At 47.0% G+C, this 26452-nt stretch overlaps 1 protein-coding gene across 6 annotated transcripts in view; it reads right to left on the bottom strand.

Annotated features, from left to right (window-relative positions):
* The window catches only part of RFWD3 (ring finger and WD repeat domain 3), a 395707-nt gene that overhangs the window by 51679 nt on the left and 317576 nt on the right, over positions 1 to 26452 (bottom strand). For all 6 annotated transcript variants that reach the window (XM_033942519.1, XM_033942524.1, XM_033942520.1 and 3 more), the window contains one exon: positions 19485 to 19696. In XM_033942519.1, the coding sequence (XP_033798410.1) occupies positions 19485 to 19696 (212 nt within the window). The remainder of the gene's footprint in view (positions 1 to 19484; positions 19697 to 26452) is intronic.

Raw genomic sequence — 26452 nt, 5'->3', positions numbered from 1 at the left:
CCGAATGGCTGAGGAAGAGGTAATGATGGTGGAAGACTGGCTATGCCCTGGAGAAAAGAGTCAAAAGGGCTGAGATGGTTTTGACGGAGGAAGAGGCTTGGCAGGTTGGTGAGATTGAGAGCGAGCCTGAGTGTGTTGTTGTTGACGAGGTCTGCGAGGCTGCTGTTGGGGCGGGTTGAGAGGCCTGGCCGAGAACCTGCGCTGGTAAGAGGATTGTGGTCTATAAGGACGAGCAGGTGGAGCCTTCTTTTTAGGTTTTACCAGAGTGTCCCATCTGGTCTCATGTGCTAAGAGCTTCTGGGTGGTCGAATCCAGGGACTCCCCAAAAAGTTCGTCCCTAAGACAAGGTGCGTTAGCTAGGCGGTCTTGGTGGTTGATGTCAAGATCAGATACCCTCAACCAGGCCAGACGCCGCATGGCAACAGCTATGGCAGATGCTCGGGAGGTCAGCTCAAATGAATCATAAATAGAGCGCACCATGAATTTCCGCAGTTGAAGGAGGCTGGAAATTTGTTGAAAGAGTGGAACTTTGCGTTCAGGGATGTATTTTTGTAGGGCGGATAGTTGTTGCACAAGATGTTTCATATAAAATGAGAAGTGAAATGTGTAATTATTCGCCCTGTTGGCTAGCATTGCATTTTGATAAAGGCGTTTGCCAAACTTATCCATCGTTTTGCCTTCTCTGCCAGGAGGGGTGGAGGCATAAACACTGGAGCCCTGAGTTTTCTTTAAAATAGACTCAACGAGGAGAGACTCATGGGGCAATTGAGGTTTGTCAAAACCCGGAATTGGGATGACCCTGTATAGGCTGTCAAGTTTACGAGGAGCTCCGGGGACAGTGAGTGGATTTTCCCAATTTTTTAAAAAGTTTCCCGCAGTATGTCATGGACGGGTAACTTGAGGAACTCTTTGGAAGGTTGTTCAAAGTCTAAGGCATCCAGAAAGGCCTGGGACTTTTTGGAGTCGGAATAGAAAGAGCTGCCGACATTTCCCTGAGGAATTTGGTGAAAGAGGATTGCTCAGGCTTGGAAGCGGCATCGGTCACTGAGGGTTCCTCGTCTGTGGACGATGCGTCCTCCTCGGTACCGGGAGGGGATTCTTCCCATAAGTCCGGGTCCCTGATGTCAGTGTGCGCACGCCGAGATGTCGGGGTGGAAGGCTCGGTGTGGCGGGTCTTAGAAAGAGACTTGCCAGAGCGCATTGAGACGGTACCGGGAGAGGAAGACCGGTGCTGATCCCGGTCCCGGGAAGAGCGGTGTTGTTCTCGGTCCCGGGGAGACCGGTGCCCTTCCTGGTCCTGAGGAGGATCGGCTTCAGAGCGGGTCTTTACCACAGGACGAGAACGGAGTAGTTCAGCCGAGAGAATTGGCATTGAAGTGTTGAGTGGCACCGAGGGGGTGGACACCGGTGGGATGGTGCGAGGCTCGGGCCGGTCTGGTACCGAAAGAAGTGGTGCCAATAGGGTCGGTAGCAGGTGCTGGAGTTGTTGCTGCAGCTGTTCCTGCAATTTGTCTTGGAGTATGGCCGCGATGCGGTCATCCAGGGGTGGCACCGGTACCGCTTTTTTCTTTTTCGGTTCCATAGGTGCTGCTCCATGCCCGGGCGATGAGGAGGCCGATGACGAGGCACTCACCGAGATCGGGGCGCAGCGTTTGCGGGGTCGGCGTGAGGCCGGGAGGACCGGCATCGCCACTGTGGCAGGTGGGCGCTCAAGGGAGATGGAAGGCTTCTTAGCCGGCTTACCTGGTGCCAGCGACCCCGAGGAAGGATCGGGCGTCGTCGAAGTGGTCGGTGCCGTCTTTTGCGGTACCGTCGATGTCGCGGCAGTTTCCATAGCAGATTCGGTACCGAAAAGGATGTTCTGCTGGATCTGCCGATTTTTTAAGGTGCGTTTCTTAAGAGTGGCACAGCGGGTGCAGGTGTCAGCCTGATGCTCTGGACCCAAACACTGTAGGCACCAATTGTGTGGGTCAGTGAGAGAGATCGGGCGTGCACACCGCTGGCACTTCTTAAAGCCCGGTTGAGGGGGCATGAAGGGAAACACGGCCTCCGCAAAATCAAAGCCGGAGGCTTGTATGATGGCAACAGGCCCCGCCGGGGCCGGCCTGAAAAATAAAGAAAAAACAAAGTTGTTTTTTTTTTTACTATTTAGAACGGAAAAAGAAACCCGAAGGGAAAAAGAGAAAAAAAAAGAAAATAACGCGAGCGGGAAGGCAAAAAGGAAGTTTTCAACGGCCGTTGAAACCACATGCGTCTTCTTCGCTCCGCGGAAACGAAGAAACTGGGGACCACGCACTCCTCCTTCGGGCAGGAAGGCACTCGCGCATGCGCGGTGCGGCCAACTAGAACTTTCTAGTGAAAAATGTCTGTACCGGGGCTCCGTCGGTGACGTCACCCATGCGTTAAGAATATGCTGCCTGCTTGTCCTGGGATAATAACCCATACCACTCATAACTCAATTTCATTAATGTTCCTGACATAAAAGATACTACTACTAACATATAGAACCAGCGAACTATTCAGCTTAAAGCTCCACAAAGGTAAACAAACTACAAATTCAACAAGATTCAAATTAACGGCACCAACATGCCTAACTGTAAACCAGCCGAGCCCGACAAACCCAGTTCCATTATCTGAAATGTATTGGCGACCAGAAGGTTTCAAAACAGTCTCTCTACCGGTTAAAATCCATTAAATATAGCTTCTAAAACATTACTGTTGTTTCACTCACAAAAAGGCCTACCTCATCAATCGCACAGATCGCTGCAGCATTTTACAAACAAGGAGAGATCCTCAATTTTATACATATTCGCTCTCTTTACAACGTGACGTCAAATACGTCTGACGTTTATACTTTATACGTAACCACGTAAAGATATCAATCATGAGAGTCACTATTTAAATTACTATTTGACCGGTACACTGTGTTAACGCTGAAATCAATACCTGAAACAAAATAACAGGGAAAATAATTAAATGTCCCATTCTCTATTAAGTCCGGTTGGTACTAGACTTTGTAGGTAATGAATCCAGTGTTTCTCCTTCTTAATTAAAAGAGCATTGATGTTACCTCCTCTTACTGACACAACTTTCTCTAAAAAAAACAAACTGGAGTACATCAAAACTGTGACTGCACTCAAGGCAATGGGATACCATAGGCGCAGCACTGTCCCCTGTCTCAAATGTGAATGATGTTCAATCAAACGAAATTTGACAGGGTGGATAGTTTCTCTGGCAGGTGGATAGCTGCTCTGAAAATATAACATATTAAATATTGCAATTGAACAATTGAAACATTGAAATAAGCATACTAATCAGAAACATTTCTGGAGCTCAACATTTCTGGAGCTCAAACATTCTCCTAATGTAATATAGCAATAGATAATTATAGTAACTGCCTCTTTTTTGCAAGTTACTGTACTCCAAGCTACAAAGTTTAAATACCATCTCTCACCTTTATTGCCTCCCTTAAAACTCACTTGGTCTTGGTGGCAGACGACATTGGGGGGTACTAAAGGCACTTCGCCCCTCCTGGAGTTGGTGAATAACCCAGATTTTCCTGGAGGACAGGGGGTTATTCCATTTTCATGTTGGGCAGGTAACATTGTAGATATGATGGGCAGGTATTTCACTTGAGCCAAGGGGCAATTCCTACCTATCTAACTTGTCAGTGGGCAAGGGAGTAGAAAAGTGGTCACTTTCTTCCCTATTTACAACTTCACAGCTATTGCTCCTCCCTTCTCCATGTTTTAGGCTCTCCCCCATCTTTTACAAAGCTTGATGCTCTTTTCATGACTGTGCCAGCAGAGGGCAACAAACTTGGTTTATGGTATAAACCAGGGAAGGGGCAATGGATAACTCCCTTCAGTGCTACCCTGGCAGTCTTCTGGACCTCTCAGTTTGATGCTATGGTTTCTGAAAAAGAGATTTCCTCCGGGTTTGTCACGGCTGCTCAGGCCACACCTAAAGTAAGTTTGCAAGAAACTCAGTTGAAACTTTTGCATAACACCTATATTTCGGGAAGCAAATGAATCCCTGGCCTGAAGACCTCTGTCTGCACTGTAAACATCTATGGGGCACATTAGTACACCAGTTTCTAGAATGTTCTTCCCTGCAACCCTTTTGGACAAGAATACTGTCCTTGTTAGAAACAGGATTGGGGCTTGCTATTGAGTGGATCTATAAAGCTGTACTACTGTGGATAGATATGGATTTACACAGCCAAGGGGTGGTGGATCATTATTGTTGATTCATTTTTGCTGCTTTACTGTTGGCTAAAAAGCACAGTTACTTACCGTAACAGGTGTTATCCAGGGACAGCAGGCAGATATTCTTAACACATGGGTGACGTCACCGACGGAGCCCTCGGTACGGACCTTTTTAACTAGAAGTTTCTAGTTGGCCGCACCGCGCGTGCGCGAGTGCCTTCCCGCCCGACGGAGGAGTGCGTGGTCCCCAGTTAGGATAAGCCAGCTAAGAAGCCAACCCGGGGAGGTGGGTGGGACGTAAGAATATCTGCCTGCTGTCCCTGGATAACACCTGTTACGGTAAGTAACTGTGCTTTATCCCAGGACAAGCAGGCAGCATATTCTTAACACATGGGTGACCTCCAAGCTAACAAAGAGGGAGGGGGGATGGTTGGCCATTATGAAAATAAATTTTGTAACACAGATTGGCCGAAGTGTCCATCCCGTCTGGAGAACGCATCCAGACAGTAGTGAGTAGTGAACGTGTGAACTGAGGACCAAGTGGCTGCCTTGCAGATTTCCTCGATGGGCGTGGAACGGAGGAAAGCTACAGAAGCAGCCATAGCTCGGACTCTGTGGGCCGTGACAGCTCCTTCCAGTGAGAGACCGGCCCGAGCATAGCAGAATGCAATACAGGCAGCAAGCCAATTTGAAAGTGTCCGTTTGGAGACAGGACAACCCAAACGGTTGGGATCGAAAGACAAAAATAGCTGAGGGGATGTTCGGTGAGCTCTGGTACGATCAAGGTAGTAAGCAAGGGCACGCTTACAATCCAGCGTGTGCAACGCCTGTTCCCCAGGATGCGAGTGAGGTTTAGGGAAGAAGACGGGCAACACAATGGACTGGTTGAGGTGAAAAGCCGAGACCACTTTGGGAAGGAATTTAGGGTGGATACGCAGAACAACCTTGTCATGGTGAAAAACAGTGAACGGTGGGTCAGCAACCAGTGCATGCAGTTCGCTAACTCTCCTGGCAGAGGTGACGGCAATTAGGAAAAGCACCTTCCAGGTAAGAAGCCTGAGCGAAGTTGTGGCAAGAGGCTCAAACGGAGGTTTCATGAGTGCTGATAGAACCACATTCAGGTCCCAGACGACAGGAGGAGGCTTGAGAGGCGGTTTGATATTGAAGAGACCTCTCATAAATCTGGAAACCAGAGGATGAGCCGTGAGGGGTTTTCCGAGAATAGGCTCATGAAACGCAGTGATGGCACTGAGGTGGACTCTGATGGAGGTAGACTTGAGGCCAGCATTGGACAGCGAGAGCAGATAATCCAATACAAGTTCCACCGCTAGAGAGGTGGGTTCATGGTGATGCCGGAGACACCACGAGGAGAATCTGGTCCACTTCTGATGGTAACATTGGAGGGTGGCCGGTTTCCTGGAGGCGTCCAAAATGAGGCGGACAGGTTGAGATAGATTCTCTGGAGAGGTCAGCCCGAGAGAAACCAAGCTGTCAGGTGGAGTGAAGACAGATTGGGATGCAGTAGAGACTGATGCTGCTGTGTAAGTAGAGTAGGAAACACAGGAAGAGGAATGGGCTCCCTGGAGCTGAGTTGGAGCAGGAGGGAGAACCAGTGTTGACGAGGCCACCGAGGGGCGATGAGAATCATGGTGGCTTTGTCCTTGCGGAGCTTGGACAAGGTCCGCAACATCAGAGGAAGTGGAGGGAAGGCATACAGGAATCGATCCGTCCAGTCGAGCAGGAATGCATCCGGGGACAGACGGTGAGGAGAGAAGAGTCTGGAGCAGAAGAGGGGCAGCTGATGATTGTGAGGTGCTGCAAAGAGGTCCACCTGCGGAGTGCCCCATCGAGCAAAGATGGAGAGTAGAGTCGGAGGGTCCAACGTCCACTCGTGAGGTTGAAGGATGCGGCTGAGATTGTCGGCCAGGGAGTTCTGTTCGCCCTGGATATAGACCGCCCTGAGGAAGAGATTGCGGTCCGTGGCCCAGGTCCAGATGCGTAGAGCCTCCAAACAAAGGGGGCGAGATCCGGTGCCGCCTTGCTTGTTTATGTAGTACATGGCGACTTGATTGTCTGTGCACAGGAGGAGAACCTGAGGGCAGAGAAGATGTTGGAAAGCCTTGAGGGCGTAGAACATGGCTCTGAGTTCCAGGAAATTGATGTGATGTCGACGCTCCTGTGGGGTCCAAAGTCCCTGGGTGCGTAGATCTCCTAGGTGAGCTCCCCACGCATAGGGGGACGCATCCGTGGTGATGGTCATAGAGTGAGGGGGCAGATGAAAGAGCAGACCCCTGGAAAGATTTGAGGAGTTCAACCACCATTGGAGAGATTGCTGAAGAGACGATGTCACAGAGATGGGATGAGAAAGAAGATCCGTAGTCTGAGACCATTGGTTGGCGAGAGTCCATTGAGGCGTGCGGAGGTGGAGACTTGCCAGAGGAAGGACAAGTACTGTCGAGGCCATGTGTCCCAAGAGGACCATCATTTGTCGAGCAGGAATGGAGGAGTGTTGGAGCACCTGACGACAGAGGTGGAGCAGAGACCACTGACGATCGGAGGGAAGAAAAGCCCTCATTAGAGTGGTGTCCAGAACAGCTCCGATGAATTGAAGTCGCTGAGTGGGAAGTAAGTGCGACTTGGGGTAGTTGATCTCGAACCCCAGGAGGTGGAGGAGAGAGATGGTGTGATGAGTAGCCTGTAGGACAAGTTGAGATGAAGGTGCTTTCACCAACCAATCGTCCAAGTAGGGGAACACCTGGAGGTTGTGAGACCTGAGGAAGGCCGCAACTACTATGAGGCATTTGGTGAAGACTCTGGGTGAGGAAGCGAGGCCAAACGGTAGCACCTTGTACTGATAGTGGCGGTGCAGTACTTGGAACCGCAGATAGCGGCGAGAAGTCGGATTGATGGAGATGCGAGTGTAGGCCTCTTTGAGGTCCAGGGAACATAGCCAGTCGTTCTGAGAAAGAAGAGGGTAGAGTGTGGCAAGGGAGAGCATTCTGAACTTCTCCTTTACCAGACACTTGTTGAGGTCCCTGAGATCGAGAATTGGACGGAGGTCTCCCGTCTTTTTGGGTACCAGGAAGTAGCGGGAGTAGAATCCCTGACCCCATTGATCTGGAGGTACTTCTTCGATGGCATTGAGAAGGAGGAGGGATTGAACCTCCCTCAGGAGGAGGGGGGTTTGAGATGAGTGAGAAGCAGACTCTACGGGAGGGTTGTCTGATGGAAGAGTCTGGAAGTTGAGAGAGTAGCCGTGGCGGATGATGTTGAGGACCCACTGGTCCGATGTGATGACCTCCCAACGGCTGGAGAATATGGTGAGACGACCTCCGATTGGTTGTGGAAGAGGTAGCGAAGGTGGAAGACTGGCTATGCCCTGGAGAGAAGAGTCAAAAGGGCTGAGACTGCTTGGCAGGCTGAAGAGGCTTGGAGGGTTGAGTGGCCTGAGAACGAGCCTGGGTATGGTGCTGTTGTTGTCGGGGCCGCCGAGGTTGTTGAGGAGGTGGATTGAGTGGCCTGGCTGAGAACCTGCGCTGATAAGACGACTGAGGTCGATAAGGACGGGCAGGCGGAGCCTTCTTCTTTGGTTTGATCAGGGTGTCCCACCTGGTTTCATGGGCGGAGAGTTTCTGGGTGGTGGAATCCAGTGACTCTCCAAAAAGTTCATCCCCGAGACAGGGGGCGTTGGCTAGACGATCCTGGTGGTTGATGTCCAGGTCGGAGACTCTCAGCCAGGCCAGGCGGTGCATGGCTACGGCCATGGCAGAGGCACGGGAGGTGAGCTCGAATGAGTCGTATATCGAGCGGACCATAAACTTGCGCAATTGAAGAAGGCCAGAGATGTGCTGTTGGAACAGTGGGACCTTTCGCTCCGGCAGGTACTTTTGGAGGGCGGACAGCTGTTGGACCAAATGTTTCATATAGAAAGAAAAGTGGAATGAATAGTTGTTCGCCCTGTTGGCCAGCATGGCATTCTGGTAGAGCCTCTTGCCAAACTTGTCCATGGTCTTACCCTCTCTGCCAGGAGGGGTAGAGGCATAGACACTGGAGCCCTGAGTCTTTTTTAAGGTGGATTCAACAAGAAGGGACTCATGGGGCAATTGAGACTTGTCGAACCCTGGGATAGGGATGACACGATAGAGGTTGTCCAGTTTACGGGGGGCCCCCGGTACCGTAAGGGGATTCTCCCAGTTTTTGTAAAAAGTCTCCCGTAGGATGTCATGTACGGGAAGCTTGAGGAACTCCTTAGGAGGTTGTTCAAAATCTAAAGCCTCCAGGAAGGCTTGAGACTTTTTTGAGTCAGATTCTAGAGGAAGGGATAGGGCTGCAGACATCTCCCTTAGAAATTTCGAAAAGGAGGACTACTCCGGTTTGGAGGTGGCATCGGGTGCTGACGGGTCCTCATCAGATGAGGAGGGATCCTCCTCGGTACCGGGAGGGGATTCCTCCCATAAGTCAGGGTCCCGGACCTCTGGAGCATGTCGAGACACCGGGGTGGAAGGTGCGGTATGGCGAGTCTTGGATAAAGATTTTCCAGAGCGCACCGAAACGGTACTAGGAGAGGAGGACCGGCGTCGATCCCGGTCCCGGGAAGTATGACGCTCTGCCTGGTGCCGAGGAGGATCCGTCGTGGTATGGGAGTGAACCACCGGATGTGTATGAAGTTGCTCAGCCGAAAGAATCGGCATGGAAGTGTTGATAGGTACCGAAGGGGTGGATACCGGGGGCTCGGTACGGGGCTCGGGCCGGTCTGGTACCGGAAGGAGCGGTGCCAGGATAGTGGGCAACAGGTGCTCGAGCTGTCGCTGTAACTGTTCCTGGAGTTGAACTTTTAAGATGGCCGAAATACGGTTGTCTAGGGGTGGCATCGGAACCGCTTTCTTTTGCTTCGGTTCCTTAGATGCCGCTCCACGCCCCGGTGATGAGGAGGCCGATGACGAGGCACTCACCGAGATCGGGGCGGAGCGCTTGCGGGGTCGGCGCGAGGCCGGCAAGGTCGGTGTCGCCACCGTAGTTGGAGGGCGCTCGAGGGAAGAGGGAGGCTTCTTAGCCGGCTTACCTGGCGCCAGAGACGCCGATGCGGGGTCGGGCGGTGTCGAAGTAGACGGTGCCGATTTCTGTGGTACCGCTGTCGATGTCGAGGAGTCCATCGCCGACCCGGTGCCGAACAAAAGAGTTTGTTGAATTCTTCGGTTTTTGAGTGTTCTCTTTTTAAGAGTGGCACAGCGGGTGCAGGAGTCCGCCCGATGCTCCGGACCCAAACACTGCAAACACCAATTGTGTGGGTCAGTGAGGGAGATCGGGCGTGCACACCGCTGGCACTTTTTAAAACCGACCTGCGGGGGCATGAAGGGGAAAACAGCCTCCGCAAAATCGAACCCCGAGGCCTGTATAATGGCAACAGGCCCCGCCGGGGCAAATCGAAAAAAGGGGAAAAAAAGCAAAGTTTTTTTTTTTTTTTTTTTTACAAATCAAAGGAAAAAGAAACCCGAAGGCAAAGGAAGAAAAAATAGGGAAAAAAGCGCGAGCGGGAAGGTAAAAAAGTGGTTTCAACGGCCGTTGAAAAAACACACGCGTCTTCTTCGCTCCGCGGAAACGAAGAAACTGGGGACCACGCACTCCTCCGTCGGGCGGGAAGGCACTCGCGCACGCGCGGTGCGGCCAACTAGAAACTTCTAGTTAAAAAGGTCCGTACCGAGGGCTCCGTCGGTGACGTCACCCATGTGTTAAGAATATGCTGCCTGCTTGTCCTGGGATAAAGGTAGAAACAGACATATGACATCAGATAAAGGCCAAATGGCCCTTCTAGTCTGCCCATCCGCAGTAACCATTATTTCTTTCTCTCTGAGAGATCCCACATGCTTATCTTGAATTCAGACACAGTCGCCATTTCTACCATATCTTCCAAGAGACTGTTCCAGGAATACCCTTTCCGTAAAAAAGTATTTCCTCGATTACTCCGGAGCCTATCACCTCTTAACTTCATCCTATGCCCTCTCATTGCAGAGTTTCCTTTCAAATGAAAGAGACTCGACTCATGCACATTTATATTACGTAGGTATTTAAATGTCTCTCAATAAATAAATCGTAGTTATAATAAAACCAACAATTTATGAAAATATCACTCACCAGCAGTGGACTCAATTTCTCAGATCTTACATTCAATCAAAAGGGTGGAGAAAAAGCCTCAATTATTACCGTATTTTTCGCTCCATAAGATGCACTCCCCCCCCCCCCCAAATGTGGGTGGAAATAAAGGTGCATCCTATGGAGCGAATACACCCCTGGTCCCATACCTTTTTTTAATCCTGCAGTCCAGCACTGTATCGGCAGGAGCTTTCCATGCTCCTGCTCTTCCCTCGCTGGACTGCTGCCTCCTGATGTCTCCTGGCGGCGAACAAGACAGGCACAAGCTTTTTGCCGCCTGCCTGGTCCCACATGGCTCTCTGAATGGTCAGTTCTCATGAGTCTTGTGAGCAGTCATTCAGAGAAGATGCGCGGGACCAGGCAGACAGCAAAAAGCTTGCGCCTGTCTTGTTCACCGCCGGAAGACATCAGGAGGCAGTGATCCAGTGAGAGAAGGGCAGGAGCATGGAAAGCTCCTGCCGATACAGCGCTGGATTGCAGGATTAAAAAGAGGTACAAAGGGAGGGGGGGGGATGTTATGCCATTGCCGCCGTTGTGCCATGCCTTTCCTTGTCCCTGCTTAGGGATTGGGCAATTTGGAGCTCTGCATTTTTGAGACCTCGGTACCATCCCCTTTCCTTCGTTTGCTCCTCCAGGACCAATTGCGATATACATGCTGCTGAGAAAGCAGTATTATCTCTATAAAGAAAATATTACTGACAATATTACTCCAATGGACTATAATGGAAACAGGACAGAATTAACTCTTTAGTGGCCCTGGACAATCAAGTGCATTGACTTTTTATCATAAATACATTTTAAAACTCTTACAACTATAATGGAAGCCTTGACTAGCCTTGTCTTGCCATTGGCTTGGGTATTAGGCAGCCATCTTTTCAGTCACTTTCCTTTGTTTCCAGTTCCAGAACAATGGGACGAGCTGGCCCAGCTAGTAGTTTCAGTCCAGCTCAGTGCCCATCAGCAACTTCAATCTGAACTCTAGGCCTGTTTCAAATTCTAGCTCAGGCCGTCATGAAAAGGAAATTCAGAGACTCACCTCTTTGGGAGCTCTGTTGGGTGTGGTATTCTGTTTGGGATTAAATAGAATTTGTTTTTATTTGGTGGATGGGGTACAGCAGTGTTCTCCCTAGGGCCTTTTAGCTGGGCGGTCCGCCCAGCTAATTTAGACGAGCGCCCGACTATCATCTGCTGCTGCCGCAGCTGCTTAACATTAAACCCCCCTCCCAAAAAACCCGGCTTGAAGATTTCAGCCCATAGCGATCTTATGCTGCCGGGTTCTGCCTTCGTGGAAACAGAAAGTAGGCAGGACCCGAAAGCAAGAAGAGCAAATGCTTCACTAACCTGTCTCCCGCCTTAGCCCATAGCGAACGCTTGCTTCAGGGCTCTCAACATGTGCGTGCCGGCTTCCCTTCTCCCCCCCCCTCCCCGGACATAACTTCCGGTTTCGGAGGGAAGAGAAGGGAAGCCGGCACGCACATGTTGAGAGCCCTGAAGCAAGCGTTCGCTATGGGCTAAGGCGGGAGACAGGTTAGTGAAGCATTTGCTCTTCTTGCTGCCGGGTCCTGCCTACTTTCTGTTCCCGCGAAGGCAGGACACGACAGCATTTCCCCCAGTAGGTTCGCGATCTTGGGCTGATCAGCCTTCCTCTCCCCGACGGCAGAATTGACGTCGGGGAGAGGAATGCTGGTCGGCCGAAGCAGGGAGAGCCTGGGGCAGCGTCGGCTTTCGGGCCTGTTATTGGTGGCGGTTTGGGTCCTGGTCCCCGATGGCAGTTTGGGTCCTGGTCCCCGATGGCAGTGGCAGTGGCTTGGGGGAGAGCAGGGAGAAAGAAAGAAAAAGGGCAGGCAGGGAGACAGAAGGAAAGAAGAGAAACATTAAAAAAAGAAAGGGAGGCAGAGAGAAAGAAAGGGCAGGGAGAGAGGAAGGAAAAGTTGGGGGAGGGAATGAGGTCTAGAGGAGAGGAAGCATACAGGCTAAAAGAAGGGAAGAAAGATTGGATGCACAGTCAGAAGAAGAAAGTGCAACCAGAGACTCATGAAATCACCAGACAAGGCAGGAAAAATGATTTTATCTTAAATTTAGTGATCAAAATGTGTCTGAATTTATATCTGCTGTCTATATTTTACACTAAGGTCCCCTTTTACTAAACCGCAATAGAGGTTTTTAGCGCAGGGAGCCTATGAGCGTCGAGAGCAGCGCTGGGCGTTCAGTGTAACTCCCTGCGCTAAAAACTTGCTATCGCGGTTTAGTAAAAAGGGAGGGGGTGTATTTGTCTATTTTTGTATGGTTGTTACTGAGGTGACAGTGTATAGTCATCTGCTTTGACCTCTTTGAAAAATCCTGGAATAGGAATAATAATTAACATTTTCTAAGCGTACAGTGTACTTTGTGTTTTTTTAAAATTTTATTGTTGGTAGATCATTTTGACTTGGTCATTTTAAAAGTAGCTCATAAGCCCAAAAAGTGTGGGCACCCCTGCTCTAGAACATCGCTCCTTAGTTTTATCAAGTGGTGCAGTGAGGGGCCAGCACTTTACATCTTATCACCTCATTCTTTCTTTTTTCTCCTCATGTACAGAACGGTTCTTTATTCTAAGCAGCTCTGGCACTAACAGTACTATGGGTGCCTTATGCTACTTTCACCACCACTTGCAGTCAGGTTCAGCATTTTATCTTGGTTTTGGTTTTTTATTTAGTTTTTCACCAGTATTTTCATTTATTTATTAAAGCAGCCTTTTTTAACAGCCCGATGCCCCTCCCCTATCAGTGTGCATTCAATCCACTACCGACACTTTTTTGGCGCCTCTTTCAACAGATCAAATATCATAGCCCCACTGTTGCGTGTTCACATTTATTCTGCGTACGAGTTTATCTCATCAGTGCAGAGACCTTTTCGTTAAGTCCATTTTACTATCCCTTTTTTACTTTCCCCGAGTGCTGTGGTTTTATTCTTTGGTTTTAATAGAAGCTCATTTGAAGAATAATTTAGATCTTTCCCAGGTTTCACTTTTCATCTACCCGGTCTTTTCTGGTTTCCTTTCTATAGTCTGCTTTTCATCTGAAGTCTTTTGAGTTTAGAATTACATTTTATGACATATTTTTATGGTTATAATTTGTATGACATGTCTAAATCGGTCAAGTTATCCATTCTTTTTATTATTTTTTGTCCCCTCATACAGTGGCAGACCGCCCCGGATGCCAGCCTTAGGGGGGTACACAGCCGGCTGGATCCAGAACCTTCCGAGCTGCTCTAAATGGCACCTGCACCTCAGCGCAGCTGCCGTACTTATTCTGAAGCAGAGTCGGCAGCCACACTGAAGTGCAGGAAGGTCCTGCTATGACTGCATTTGCCGCCTCTGCCTCCGGAAGACGTAAGTGGCGTCGTAAGGGGTGGACTGGCAGCTGCAGTCATTGCGGAACCTTGCCACAACTCCCTGCGTCTGCTGGCCCACTCCCTCCAACATCACTTACATCTTCCAGAGGCAGAGGCAACAGAAGCAGTCATCATGGGACCTTGCTGGTTTGGAGGGAGAGAGGAGCATAGAAGGGTGGTAGAGGGAGAAAAAGGGGGTAAAGGGGGTCAGGGTGGTATGGAATGGTGGTGGAGGGAGAGAAAGGGGGCAGATGCTGATGGAATTGGTGTGCAGGGAAAGGAGAGAGAGACATAAGGGGGAAGGATACTGGATGGAATTGGGTTGGAGGGAAAGAAAGGGGGCAGATGCTGATGGAAGTGGGGGGAAGGGAGAGGAGAGAGTGAAATGCCAGACCATGGGCGTGTGGGAGAAGGAAGGGAAGAACAGGAGAGAGATGCCAGACCATTGGAGGAGGGATGGGAAGAAGATGGATGCAAAATAATAGGGGTGAAGCGAGAGATGGAAGGGGAATACAAGGAGAGAAGATGCCATATAGAAGGGGCAGAGAGAGGGTAGACAGTGGATGAAAGGAAGAGAGTGACAAGACTATGAGGAAAGCAGAAACCAGAGAAGACAATGTAGAAAAAAATTATATTTATTTTTTTGCTTTAGGGGAGATGCATCGCTGTTTCTGTGGTATTGCATTGTATACAGAGTCCAGCTTCTTGGTGGTTCAATTTAACCTTTGTCTACGTTTTTATATTTTATCCCCCCTTTTACAAAACTGTAGAGGGTTTTTTTATAGCACCGGCCATGGTGGTAATTGCTCAGAATTCTATGAGAGTCTGAGCTGTTACCACCATGGCTAAAAACCACATTATAGTTTTGTAAAAGGGAGAGGGGTTAGTTTGTGATTACATATTCCATACTAGGCGAAGGTGTTTTCTGTGTTCTGTGTGTTCGAAAGACATGATTTTCAGTTAGGATTGACTGTGTAGGATTGATCTGTACTAGTCTGGCTTGTTTAGTTTTACAATGGGTGTATTGATGTTGTACTGCTCACTGCAGTATGTAAGATGCTGCCTTTTCCTAGGTACACTCTTGTGTGATGTGTGGATTATTACTAAAAATCATGTTTTTCATACAGATGGGGGGGGTGTGTAAAAAAATGATGGGTGTCACATATGCTAGGTACACCACTGCCTTCATAGTTTATATCTAATCCACAAGCCTGCTTTTAGGACCTACAGGGTATGTATCCCTCTGATTCATGACAATTTCACTTCTCATGTTATCTTATCCATTCTTTTTATTATACAACTGCCCAGATAAGCATCAGTCTTTGACGTGATTGGACCTTGAAAACTAACGGCAACAGTGTTCTCCCCAGAAATTTTTTCCAGCCATGAAAATTATTTGCTACATTTAGTGTACCACAAAAAACATTTGCTCCGTTTAGTGTGCTGGAGTTAAAAATGTTTGAGAGACGCTGTTCTATACTATTTGAAAGAGGGCAAATATCTAATTATTCACTTCTAGAATTGGATACTTCTTAAATTTAATAAAAAATTATGGAACAAGTATCAAATCTTAAGAAAGGCTGCCATATTTAGCATTGTAAAATAACTAATAATAATTAACTAATACAAATAGTACACATTTAGGGCTCCTTTTACTAAGCTGTGCTAGCACATGCTTAGCTCGCGCAGAATTGCCGCATGTACTAGACACAAATGCCAGCATTGAGCTGGCGTTAGTTCTAGGCATGTAGCGCGGCAATTCTGCAAGCGCTAAAAATGCTATTGCAGCTTAGTAAAAGGAGCCTTTAATTTTCCCTACCGCCAAATTTCCCCGCCCGGCTACTTTTTCATGCCACCCGGCTGGAAAAAATTTCTGGGGAGAACACTGTACAGTATTTCTCATTTATGCGTTATTTGTTGGAATATCTGTTTATTGTATTTTGGGTTTTTTTTTTGCATGCTATCAATTGTGTTGCAGACTGCTCTGGGCTTTCTATAAGAAGGATGGTGGTTTTTCTTCCTCTACAGGAGGGTGTGTCTTATGGTCAGGTGCATCTTATAGAGTGAAAAATATGGTAAATCACGTTACAATCATTGATGATTTTTAAGCTAGCATTGTTTTTGTCGTTGGCAAAAAACACACACCCAAAAGAATGTAGGGATCTAAAGAGATTTAAAACCCACTACTGTGCATAGTAGAAAAATAATCTTGTTGAAGGTGCTGCCTCCAGAATTGTACACAATATTCTAAATGAGGTCTCACCAGAGTCTTATACAGAGGCATCAATACCTCCTTTTTCCTACTGGCCATACCTCTCCCTCTGCAACCTAGCATCATTCTAGCTTTCTCCGTCACCTTTTCTACCTGTTTGGCCACCTTAAGATCATCACATACAATCACACCCAAGTTCCCGCTCTTCCATCGTGCACAAGTTCTTCACCCCCTAAACTGTACCGTTCCTTCTGGTTTTTGCAGCTCAAATGCATGGGCTTGCATTTCTTAGCATTAAATTTTAGCTGCCAAATTTCAGACCATTCTTCAAGCTTCACCAGGTCTTTCTTCGTGTTATTCACACCATCCGGTGTCTCTACTTTTGGTATCATCCACAAAAAGGCAAATCTTACCTGACAACCCTTCAGCAATATCATTTATAATAATGTTAAAAAGAACAGGCCCAAGAATAGAACCTTGAGGCACACTACTTGTAACATCCCTTTCCAACATCTATTGAACACTACCCTATGTTGCCTTCCACTCAACCAGTTCCTGACCCAGCCTGTCACTTTGGGACCCATCCTGAGGGCACTCAGTTTATTTATTAGACGTCTGTGTGGAACACCGTCAAAGGCTTTGCTAAAATCTAAATATACCACATCTAGCGCACATCCTCTATCCAATTCTCTAGTCACTCAGTCTATGTTGCCTGCAGTCCTGTAATACACAGGATTCCAGAAACTTCACCATTCTGTTTTAAAAGTGTTTCCATTAATTTGCTTACCACAGAAGTCAGACTTACTGGCCTGTAATTCCCTACTTCTTCCTTACTTCCACTTTTGTGGAGAGGGACCACATTCGCCCTTCTCTAGTCCTCCAGTACCACTCCCGACTCTAGAGACTCATTGAAAAGGTCAGTCAGCGGAGCTACCAGAACTTTCATAAGTTCCTTCAGCACCCTCGGATGTACACCATCTGGCCCTATCGCTTTGTCTACCTTTATTTTACCTAGCTCCTCACTAACATAACCCTCTGAAAATCGATCAGGGACTATTACTCCTCCACCCCTCTACACGTTTGTCTTTTGTGGTCTCGCTCTCGGCGCTTCAGCTGTGAACACATAACAGAAATATTTGGCTTCTTCTTCATCAGCTTCTACATATTCCTCCCCTTCACCTTTGAGTCTCACAATGCCACTTTTGCACTTCTTCCTATCACTAATATATCTAAAAAAATGTCTTGTCTCCCCGTTTTACCATGTCAGCTATTTTTTCTTCCATTTGCATCTTTGCTTTCCTGACTACACAACCAGCCTCTCTTAACTTTTCCAGATATTTTTGCCTGTCTTCCTCTTTCTGTGATTTTATGAAAGCTAACCTCTTATTCCTTACCTTCTCAGCTACTACTTTTGAGAACCAAAGCGGCCTTCTTTTCCTCTTATTTTTACTTACTTGCCTCACAAAAAAGGTTTGTCGCCTTTACAATCGTTCTTTTCAGTTTTGCCCACATTTCCACTCCTTCCAGACGTTCCCACCCAGACAACAATTGCTTGATGTAAGCTCCCATCCGAACAATGTTAGTTTTTCAAAAAGTCTAGAAGCATTGCTTTTTAATGAGCCCTCTCTATACCTATCTTAATATTAAACCATACCATGCAGTGAACACTGGATGCCCAATGATCACCCACTAACATTTATTTAATTTCTTCCATTTGTGCGTTGCACATACCTATACAAGCTCTACACACAGACACACATATATATATTATATATATATATTCTCTACAAGGAGAACTGTTCCAGCAGTTGGTAATGGAACCTATGTGGGATGGGGTCATACTGGACTTAGTGCTTACAAACGGGGAAAGTGTTTCTGATGTATAGGTATATATACCTATACATCAGGTATAGGTATATATACCTATGTATAGGTATATATACCTATAGGTATATACCTATGTATAGGTATATACACCTATAGGTATATACCTATGTATAGGTGTGTGTGTGTGTATATATATATATAAATGATGTATAGGTATATATATGATGTATAGGTGTGTGTGTGTGTATATATATATATATATGATGTATAGGTATGTATATATATGTGTGTGTGTGTTTAGGTATACATGTATATGTATAGGTATATATACCTATACATCAGAAACATTTTCCCCGTTTGTAAACATTAAGTCCAGTATGACCCCATCCCACGTAGGTTCCATTACCAACTGCTGGAACAGTTCTCCTTGTAGAGAATCCAGGATATCCCTACTTCTAGGAACCCCTGGTAAACAGATGGCACAGCTTTATGTGGCAGATGGCTGACTGGGGACTGCAACGGTTGCATGGTCTACCAAGTCTTGCTGCCAGCTTATACCACTCCCTATGTGTTACTTTTCCATTAGGCTCTAGTTAACATTGCTCTTACAGGCAAATTGGAATCTGGACATGTCAAGCTGTGTATCTTTGGCACTTTTCTATTTATGTTTAGGTCTTGAGGATATGAGATGGGATGGATGGAGATAGGGGTAGGGTGGGAGGACAGAGCGAGGGTTCTTTTTTCCTCTCTTCTTCTGTGTGGTGTGATTGGGGATAAATCATAAAATGCAGGAGGGGGGGAGCGCGTTTACATTGTACTTCTTCCACTGTATATGTAAATAATACTGTATTGTTTTGCATTCTATTTTGCTAATAAAAGGATATTCATATAAGACCCCCCCCCAAAATAAATGGATATACAGAGCAGATCAAAACATAAGAACATAAGAATTGCCACTGCTGGGTCAGACCAGTGGTCCATCGTGCCCAACAGTCCGCTCCCGCGATGGCCCTTAGGTCAAAGACCAGTACCCTGAGTCGAACCTTACCTCTGTACGTCTGGTTCAGAAGGAAAAACTGAGGGAGGCAGGCAGAGCCCTCTGGTGAAGGAGAATGTGTTAAATAGCTGGAGTGGATTCCTTCTGCATGGCTTGCAAGCATGGGAAGAATACTCATCTGTCCAGAATGACACACCTATTGCACTAGAAATTACTTTCCTATACACTTCCCCCTCCCCATTCGCAGTTTCGGCAATCATGATTTCACATATTCGTGATTTTTTGGGGAGGGGGAAAAAAAAACACCCCAAAACCCACAGTTTAGCCTTCCCCCCCGGCGTCCCGGCCTTACCTGGTGGTCTAGCGGGCTTTCGGGGCAGGAGTGATCTTCCTACACTCCTGCCCCGTGTAGATCGCCAATAGGAAATGGCTGTGGGGAGTTCCCGTCATAGTCTCGAGAGACTACGGGAACTCACGGCAGCTATTTCCTATTGGGGATCTGCATGGGGCAGGAGCGTAGAAGATTGCTCCTGCCCCGAAAGCCCGCTAGATCACCAGGTAAGGCCGGGATGCCGGGTGGAAGGCAGGAGGGAGGCGGGGGTGGGTCAGAGCTGGACCAGAAGATATTCATGGTATTTCACCATTCGCGGTCCAACTCTGCCCCTATCCCCCGCGAATCCGGAGGGAGAAGTGTACATCAAACCATTTAGCAATTTACCTGGTCTGTAAGTCACTAGGCAGTGCCGTGTATTACTCTCTATTTGGATGTCAGTGCAGCCTCCAGACTCTACTGGTAAAAGATGGGGCCGGAAGTGTGCATCTTTCTGCTCCCAGAAACAGGCTCCTTCCAATGTACCAGCCAGGATTCCCCCACAAGGGAATGTGGCAGAGGCCATACGAGGCAGGTATGACAAAGACACCACAGGACACCTGAAAAGAATGTTAACATGTGGCTTCAAAATTCTAGATACTTCTATTAATAGCTGATACAGATTACAGTATATACTTGAATATAAACAGTTAAGATGATGATTCTGCTTGTGGTTTGTTACCAAATGGAAATGTTACCGTTGTTTTTTCAGGGGTCCTTTTATAAGAAATTAAATAGTATTCTGACAAAATTTATTTGGCTGGGGAAAGCAACAAGAATTGCCTTGGTATCTCTACAAAAGCCAATTGGTAAATTTTCCCCAACTTTTATAGGTATCATCAATCCTATATTATGCGTTAGGGTATGTATTGGATCCTCCCAGAGCTCATGGAAAATCTTCCAGATTGGTTGAGGTTAGAATGGCAACTCATGTAACCATTGAGATTGAATCAGAAACCTACTCTGACAACAAAACTTAGACACTCGGGAGAGTAGGCTTTGCCTAAGTTAAACAAACCTTTTATCCAAAACGAGCCTCAGAGCTACAGGCCCGGCCAGGAACACCGGAGCCTCTGTATTCAGCTATACAGCTGACCTGCTATAATCATTGGCTCCTCTTACAGCCAGCACTTACCCAGGCAAAAAACTCCACCCATGGGAGAAAAAAACCTAAGGTATTGCTAGCTGTAGAGACAAAATCAAATCAAAAGCACTAAATGCCCCAGTGTCTAAGAATGTGGTAATACAAAGAAATACACTTAGCAAAACAAACACATAGACAAGTCAAGTACTTAGCTGCTCAGTCCCGGGACTGAAACAATAGAAACAAAGTTTTCACATAGCAGTTCTGCAAACACTGAAATTATCTCCTTTTGATCATGGTTCACAGTTTACAGTTGCAAATCTCCAGCGTCTCTCTTTAAACAAACAAATTCACAGATCCCTGAAAGGTTTCAACACTGAGGGCACACATCTCCTTCTTAAACAAATAACTCAGTCCCATTGAGATTGAGTCATGTGTTAAGTATTAAGATGCCCACGACCCTTCTACATTCTGGACCACAGTAGACCCATTAATCGTCTCCATAGACCACGATGTATTCATTCACCAGTGGCGCTCTCTGAGCGAAGCAACCTTGAACGGTCTAGCCCCAGAAAAGACAAAACACAAACTCTTCAGACAAATGGTTCGACACAGAACTTCTTCAACTAAAGAGACACTGCAGACAACTCGAAAGAGCATGGCAAAAAAAGAACCAAGAACCAACCAAAGTAGCTTGGAGAAACCTAATAAAACAATACAAGATCAAACTTAAGGAAAAACGAAGAGCTTATTACTCCAAACTAATAGGCACAGAATCCTTAGACACAAAGAAACTCTTCCAACTTGTGAAGAACCTCACCGACACTCAACCATTCCTAACCACTCAAGGAATCCACCCTCCAACGGCCACCCAACTAGCGGACCATTTCAAGAATAAGATCGCCAATATTAGAGCCTCCTTCAACAACTCACCGTCCCTCCTAGACGAGATCATAATAAACCCTACAACAGATGAAGCCACTGCAGCTGATAGGCACTGGTCCAACTTTACAAAGGTGCAATGGCTGGACATGAACCGACTCTACAAAAAATACAGTCGAGCGTCATGCGACCTGAACAACTGCCCGTCATATCTACTGACAAATGCATCCCCCAAATTTAGAGCTTGCCTCTTGCAATGGATCCAAACAACTCTCATGGAAGGCCAAATCCCACAAGACCTAGGGGAAATCATAATCACCCCAATATTGAAAGATCCCAAAGGACCAATAGACACTCCCTCCAACTACAGACCCATCGCCTCAATTCCATTATATGTTAAACTAATAGAAGGTCTGGTTGCCAAATACCTCACCAACTACCTTGAAGACCACAACCTACTCCACCCAACTCAATCGGGGTTCAGATCTAACCACAGCACTGAGACACTGCTAGCTTCCCTTCTAGATATAGCCAGACAGCACCTTAGCAAAGGAAGAAGGATGCTGATAATTCAACTCGACCTCTCTGCCGCATTCGACCTGGTCGACCACACCATATTTCTTCAGATATTAGAAGCAATAGGGATCTCAGGCGAAGTATACAACTGGTTTCAAGGATTCCTTAAAACAAGAACATACAGAGTAAAAACAAAGGATCTTATATCGGAGCCTTGGACCAACCCCTGCGGAGTACCCCAAGGTTCCCCACTGTCACCCATGCTCTTCAATCTTTACATTTCCTCCCTCGGTACCCTGTTAGACAAACTCAAAGTAACTTCATTCAGCTATGCAGACGATATCACCATACTCCTCCCCTTTGACACACAAGACCCCACCAAATCAGGCATCCTGGAAAAAACTCTAGAAGCAGTGGAAAAATGGATGACAGAACATAAACTGAAGCTCAACCCAGATAAAACTAAATTTCTACTGCTTGAAAAGGACAAAACCCCTTCTATAACTGAGCTAGAAATAAAAACCACCAAATACCCCCTACAACCCACTCTCAAACTCCTTGGAGTAACAGTAGACAGAGGTTGCACGCTGACCAAGGTCCTCAAATTCAAGGACACAAACTTCCAAGACATGGGTTCCTTTGTTCACCAGGCGCTACAAAGCCAAGCAAAAACCGATAGCGTGGAAGAAATGTGGTCGACTTTGAAAGCCACCATACAAGAAGCGACAAACCGCTATGTTAAATTAGTAAGTAAGCGGCAAAGAAACAACAAGCCGCAATGGTTCACTGCGGAGATCTTGGACCTCATCAAGGAAAAGAAAAAAGCTTTCATCTCTTACAAACAATCGGGGAAACAAGACTCTAGGGCAGACTACCTGACCAAGTCAAAAGCAGTCAAAACAGCAGTCAGAGAGGCTAAATTTCACATGGAGGAGTCTCTGGCAAAGAACATCCAGAAGAGAGATAAATCCTTCTTCAGGTATATCAGTGATAGAAGTAAAAACTCTGGCGGGATTGTACGTCTAAGGAAACCAAACGGAGACTATGTGGAAAAGGATTCCGAAAAAGCCCAGCTATTAAATGAATACTTCAGCTCAGTCTTCACCCGTGAAGCGCCGGGGCTTGGCCCTCAACTACAGACAAGGGCAGACTCAGTTGACCCGTTTAGTAACTTCGAATTCACGCCTAGCAGTGTCTACGATGAGCTGTCAAAACTCAAGGTTAACAAGGCAATGGGGCCTGACAACCTACACCCCAGGGTGCTTAGGGAGTTGAGTGATGTCTTGGCAGAGCCACTGTCGGCACTCTTCAACCTCTCCCTTAGTACGGGAAGCGTCCCGTTGGACTGGAGGACGGCTAACGTCATTCCACTCCACAAGAAAGGCTCAAAGATGGAGACAGCAAACTACAGACCAGTGAGTCTAACATCTATAGTGAGCAAACTTATGGAAACTCTGATCAAACGACAATTGGATAAGATCCTGGATGAGGAAAATCTACGGGACCCCCGTCAACATGGATTTACTAAGGGAAGATCATGTCAATCCAACCTGATCAGCTTCTTTGACTGGGTGACGGGGAAGCTGGATGTTGGGGAGTCCCTGGACATCGTGTACCTGGACTTTAGCAAAGCATTCGATAGCGTACCACACCGCAGGTTGCTGAACAAGATGAGTTCTATAGGATTAGGTGACACATTGACGAAATGGGTTAGGAACTGGCTTGGTGGTAGGCTTCAAAGGGTAGTGGTGAACGGCACCCCCTCAGAAATGACGGAGGTGATCAGTGGAGTGCCACAGGGTTCGGTCTTGGGACCGACCCTATTCAACATCTTTATAAGAGACTTGGCAGAAGGGCTTCGAGGTAAAATAGCATTATTCGCTGATGACGCCAAACTAAGTAATGTAGTGGGAAAATGCACAACGGACGAAGATTCAATGCCCGACAACATGATGCACGACCTACTCCTACTGGAGCGCTGGTCTAGGACCTGGCAACTCAGCTTCAATGCCAAAAAATGCAAAGTCATGCACCTAGGCAACCACAATCCATACAAGACTTATACTCTTAATGGTGAGATCCTAACAAGAACGGTTGCAGAACGGGACTTGGGGGTGATCGTCAGTGAGGACATGAAGGCTGCCAGCCAGGTAGAGCAGGCCTCATCCAAGGCAAGACAGATCCTAGGTTGCATTCGCAGGGGTTTCGTCAGCCGTAAGCCGGAAGTCATTATGCCATTGTATAGATCCATGGTGAGGCCCCACCTGGAATACTGTGTGCAATTCTGGAGACCACATTATCGCAAAGATGTGCTGAGATTGGAGTCGGTTCAGAGACTGGCCACCCGGATGGTCTCGGGACTCAAAGATCTCCCGTACGAAGAGAGGTTAGACAAACTGCGGCTATACTCGCTTGAGGAGCGCAGAGAGAGGGGGGACATGATCGAGACGTTCAAGTATCTCACGGGCCGCATCGTAGCGGAAGAAGATATCTTCTTTTTCAAGGGACCCACGGCAACAAGAGGGCATCCGTGGAAAATCAGAGGCGGGAAACTACGAGGTGACACCAGGAAATTCTTTTTCACTGAAAGGGTGGTTGATCGCTGGAATAGTCTTCCACTGCAGGTGATTGAGGCCAGCAGCGTGCCTGATTTTAAGGCCAAATGGGATCGACACGTGGGCTCTATTCACTAGGCAAAGGTAGGGGAGGGTCATTAGGGTGGGCAGACTAGATGGGCCGTGGCCCTTATCTGCCGTCTATTTCTATGTTTCTATGTTTCTAAATCAACAAAATCACACAAAAAGCTTTCTTCACCATGCGCAACCTTCGCAAAATCAGAAAATTCTTTGAAAAAGAACAATTCAGACTCATAGTTCAATACCTAGTCCTAAGTCTATTGGATTACTGCAATATCCTCTACCTTTCTTGTCCTACCTACCTAATAAAACAACTACAGACCGTGCAGAACACTGCCCTCAGATTGATCTATTCCCTTGGAAAATTTGACCACATCACCAACGCCTTCCTAGACTCACACTGGCTTCCAATACAAGCCCGCATCCAATTCAAACTATACTGTATGTTATTCAAAACCATAAACGGAACGGCACCCACCCACCTAAACAACCGTCTAAACAGGAACCTCTCAACCAGACAGAGGAGAACCCAATCCCCTTTCTCCTTCCCCCCTTTTAAAGGAACTAAACGCAAAAAGATGTATGACAACTTACTTGCAACACATGCAGCTAAATTGGACCCCTCCATCACCAACCTACTGACAGCATCAATTGACCTCAAGGCTTTCCGCAAAGAAATCAAGACCCTACTATTCAAGAAATTCACCCAAACGTCCTAATCCCTTCCTTTCCCCCTCTCTCCCTCTCTTAGAACCCACTAATCAAAATTGCTTTAGACCTTACGCCTTAATGTAATTTGTATTTCTCTTCCTGGAAATGTCCAGTTATCGTTTTGATGTAATCCGCTTAGAACTGAAAGGTACAGGCGGAATATAAGCCAGTAATGTAATGTAATGTAATACAAGGACAATAGAATACTAGTTGATACATGGAAAATATGTGAATAATTTAACACCTATTCCAATTCATAAATCAACTTATCAAACCATATGGCTGAACTCCAAGATTCAAATTGGCGGATTTAAAGTCATCTGGAAATATTGAATGAATGCGGGTATACGCACTTTGGATGATGTTATTTCTGATGGTAAATTGCTTGATTTTTCACAATTGCAACACAAATTTGGTCTTAATAAATCACAAAGTTATAGATGATTGCAGTTGAAGCAGGCCATTCAGGAGGGGTTCCATGAATGGAAAAATCTTTTTTTTATAATATTCTTTATTCATTTTTAAAACTTCAATTGTGCACAAAATGATGCATTTAAACTAAACTAAATCTTGGGTTTATATACCGCATCATCTCCACAAAGTGGAGCTCGACACGGTTTACAGGGTTTGGGATAGAACGGAACTCCAATGGAATTATATAAGTAAGTATGAAGAGAGGTTAGGGCTTAGAGTGCCAGAGAGGGGAAGAGGTTACATTTTGGAGCTGAGAATCACTCAGCTCTGGAATAGTCTCACTTCCCCTCTTCGTAACTTGAGCTCCCTTCAACTTTTCCGTAAGCATCTGAAGACTTGGCTCTTCTCCAAACATAAGAACATAAGAAATGCCTCCGCTGGGTCAGACCTGAGGTCCATCGCGCCCAGCAGTCCGCTCACGCGGCGGCCCAACAGGTCCAGGACCTGTGCAGTAAATGTCTATCTATACCCCCCTATCCCCTTTTCCAGCAGGAATTTGTCTAATCCTTTCTTACTGGGGTTTAAGAAAGGATTAGACAAATTCCTGCTGGAAAAGGGGATAGGGGGGTATAGATAGAAATTTACTGCACAGGTCCTGGACCTGTTGGGCCGCCGCGTGAGCGGACTGCTGGGCGCGATGGACCTCAGGTCTGACCCAGCGGAGGCATTTCTTATGTTCTTATGTTTGGAGAAGAGCCAAGTCTTCAGATGCTTACGGAAAAGTTGAAGGGAGCTCAAGTTACGAAGAGGGGAAGTGAGACTATTCCAGAGCTGAGTGATTCTGAAGGGGAGGGAGGACCCAAGTTTACCAACGAGGGAGATGCTTTTAAGGAGGGGTAGGATAATTTTAGTTTTTGCGTGGATCTAGTGGAAATTGGATTCGAGGAATTCCAGGATAGAGGAACAAGAGGAGGAAGGATGCCATGAAGGATCTTGAAGGTTAGGCAGGCACATTTAAAGTGGACCCTGGAGATAACAGGAAGCCAGTGGAGCTTGGACAGGAGTAGTGACAC

This window comes from Geotrypetes seraphini, chromosome 4 (genome assembly GCF_902459505.1).
Source record: "Geotrypetes seraphini chromosome 4, aGeoSer1.1, whole genome shotgun sequence".
Lineage (NCBI taxonomy): Eukaryota > Metazoa > Chordata > Amphibia > Gymnophiona > Dermophiidae > Geotrypetes > Geotrypetes seraphini.
The sequence above is the reverse complement of the archived record's forward strand: the minus strand, read 5'-3'. Positions and strand labels throughout refer to the sequence as shown.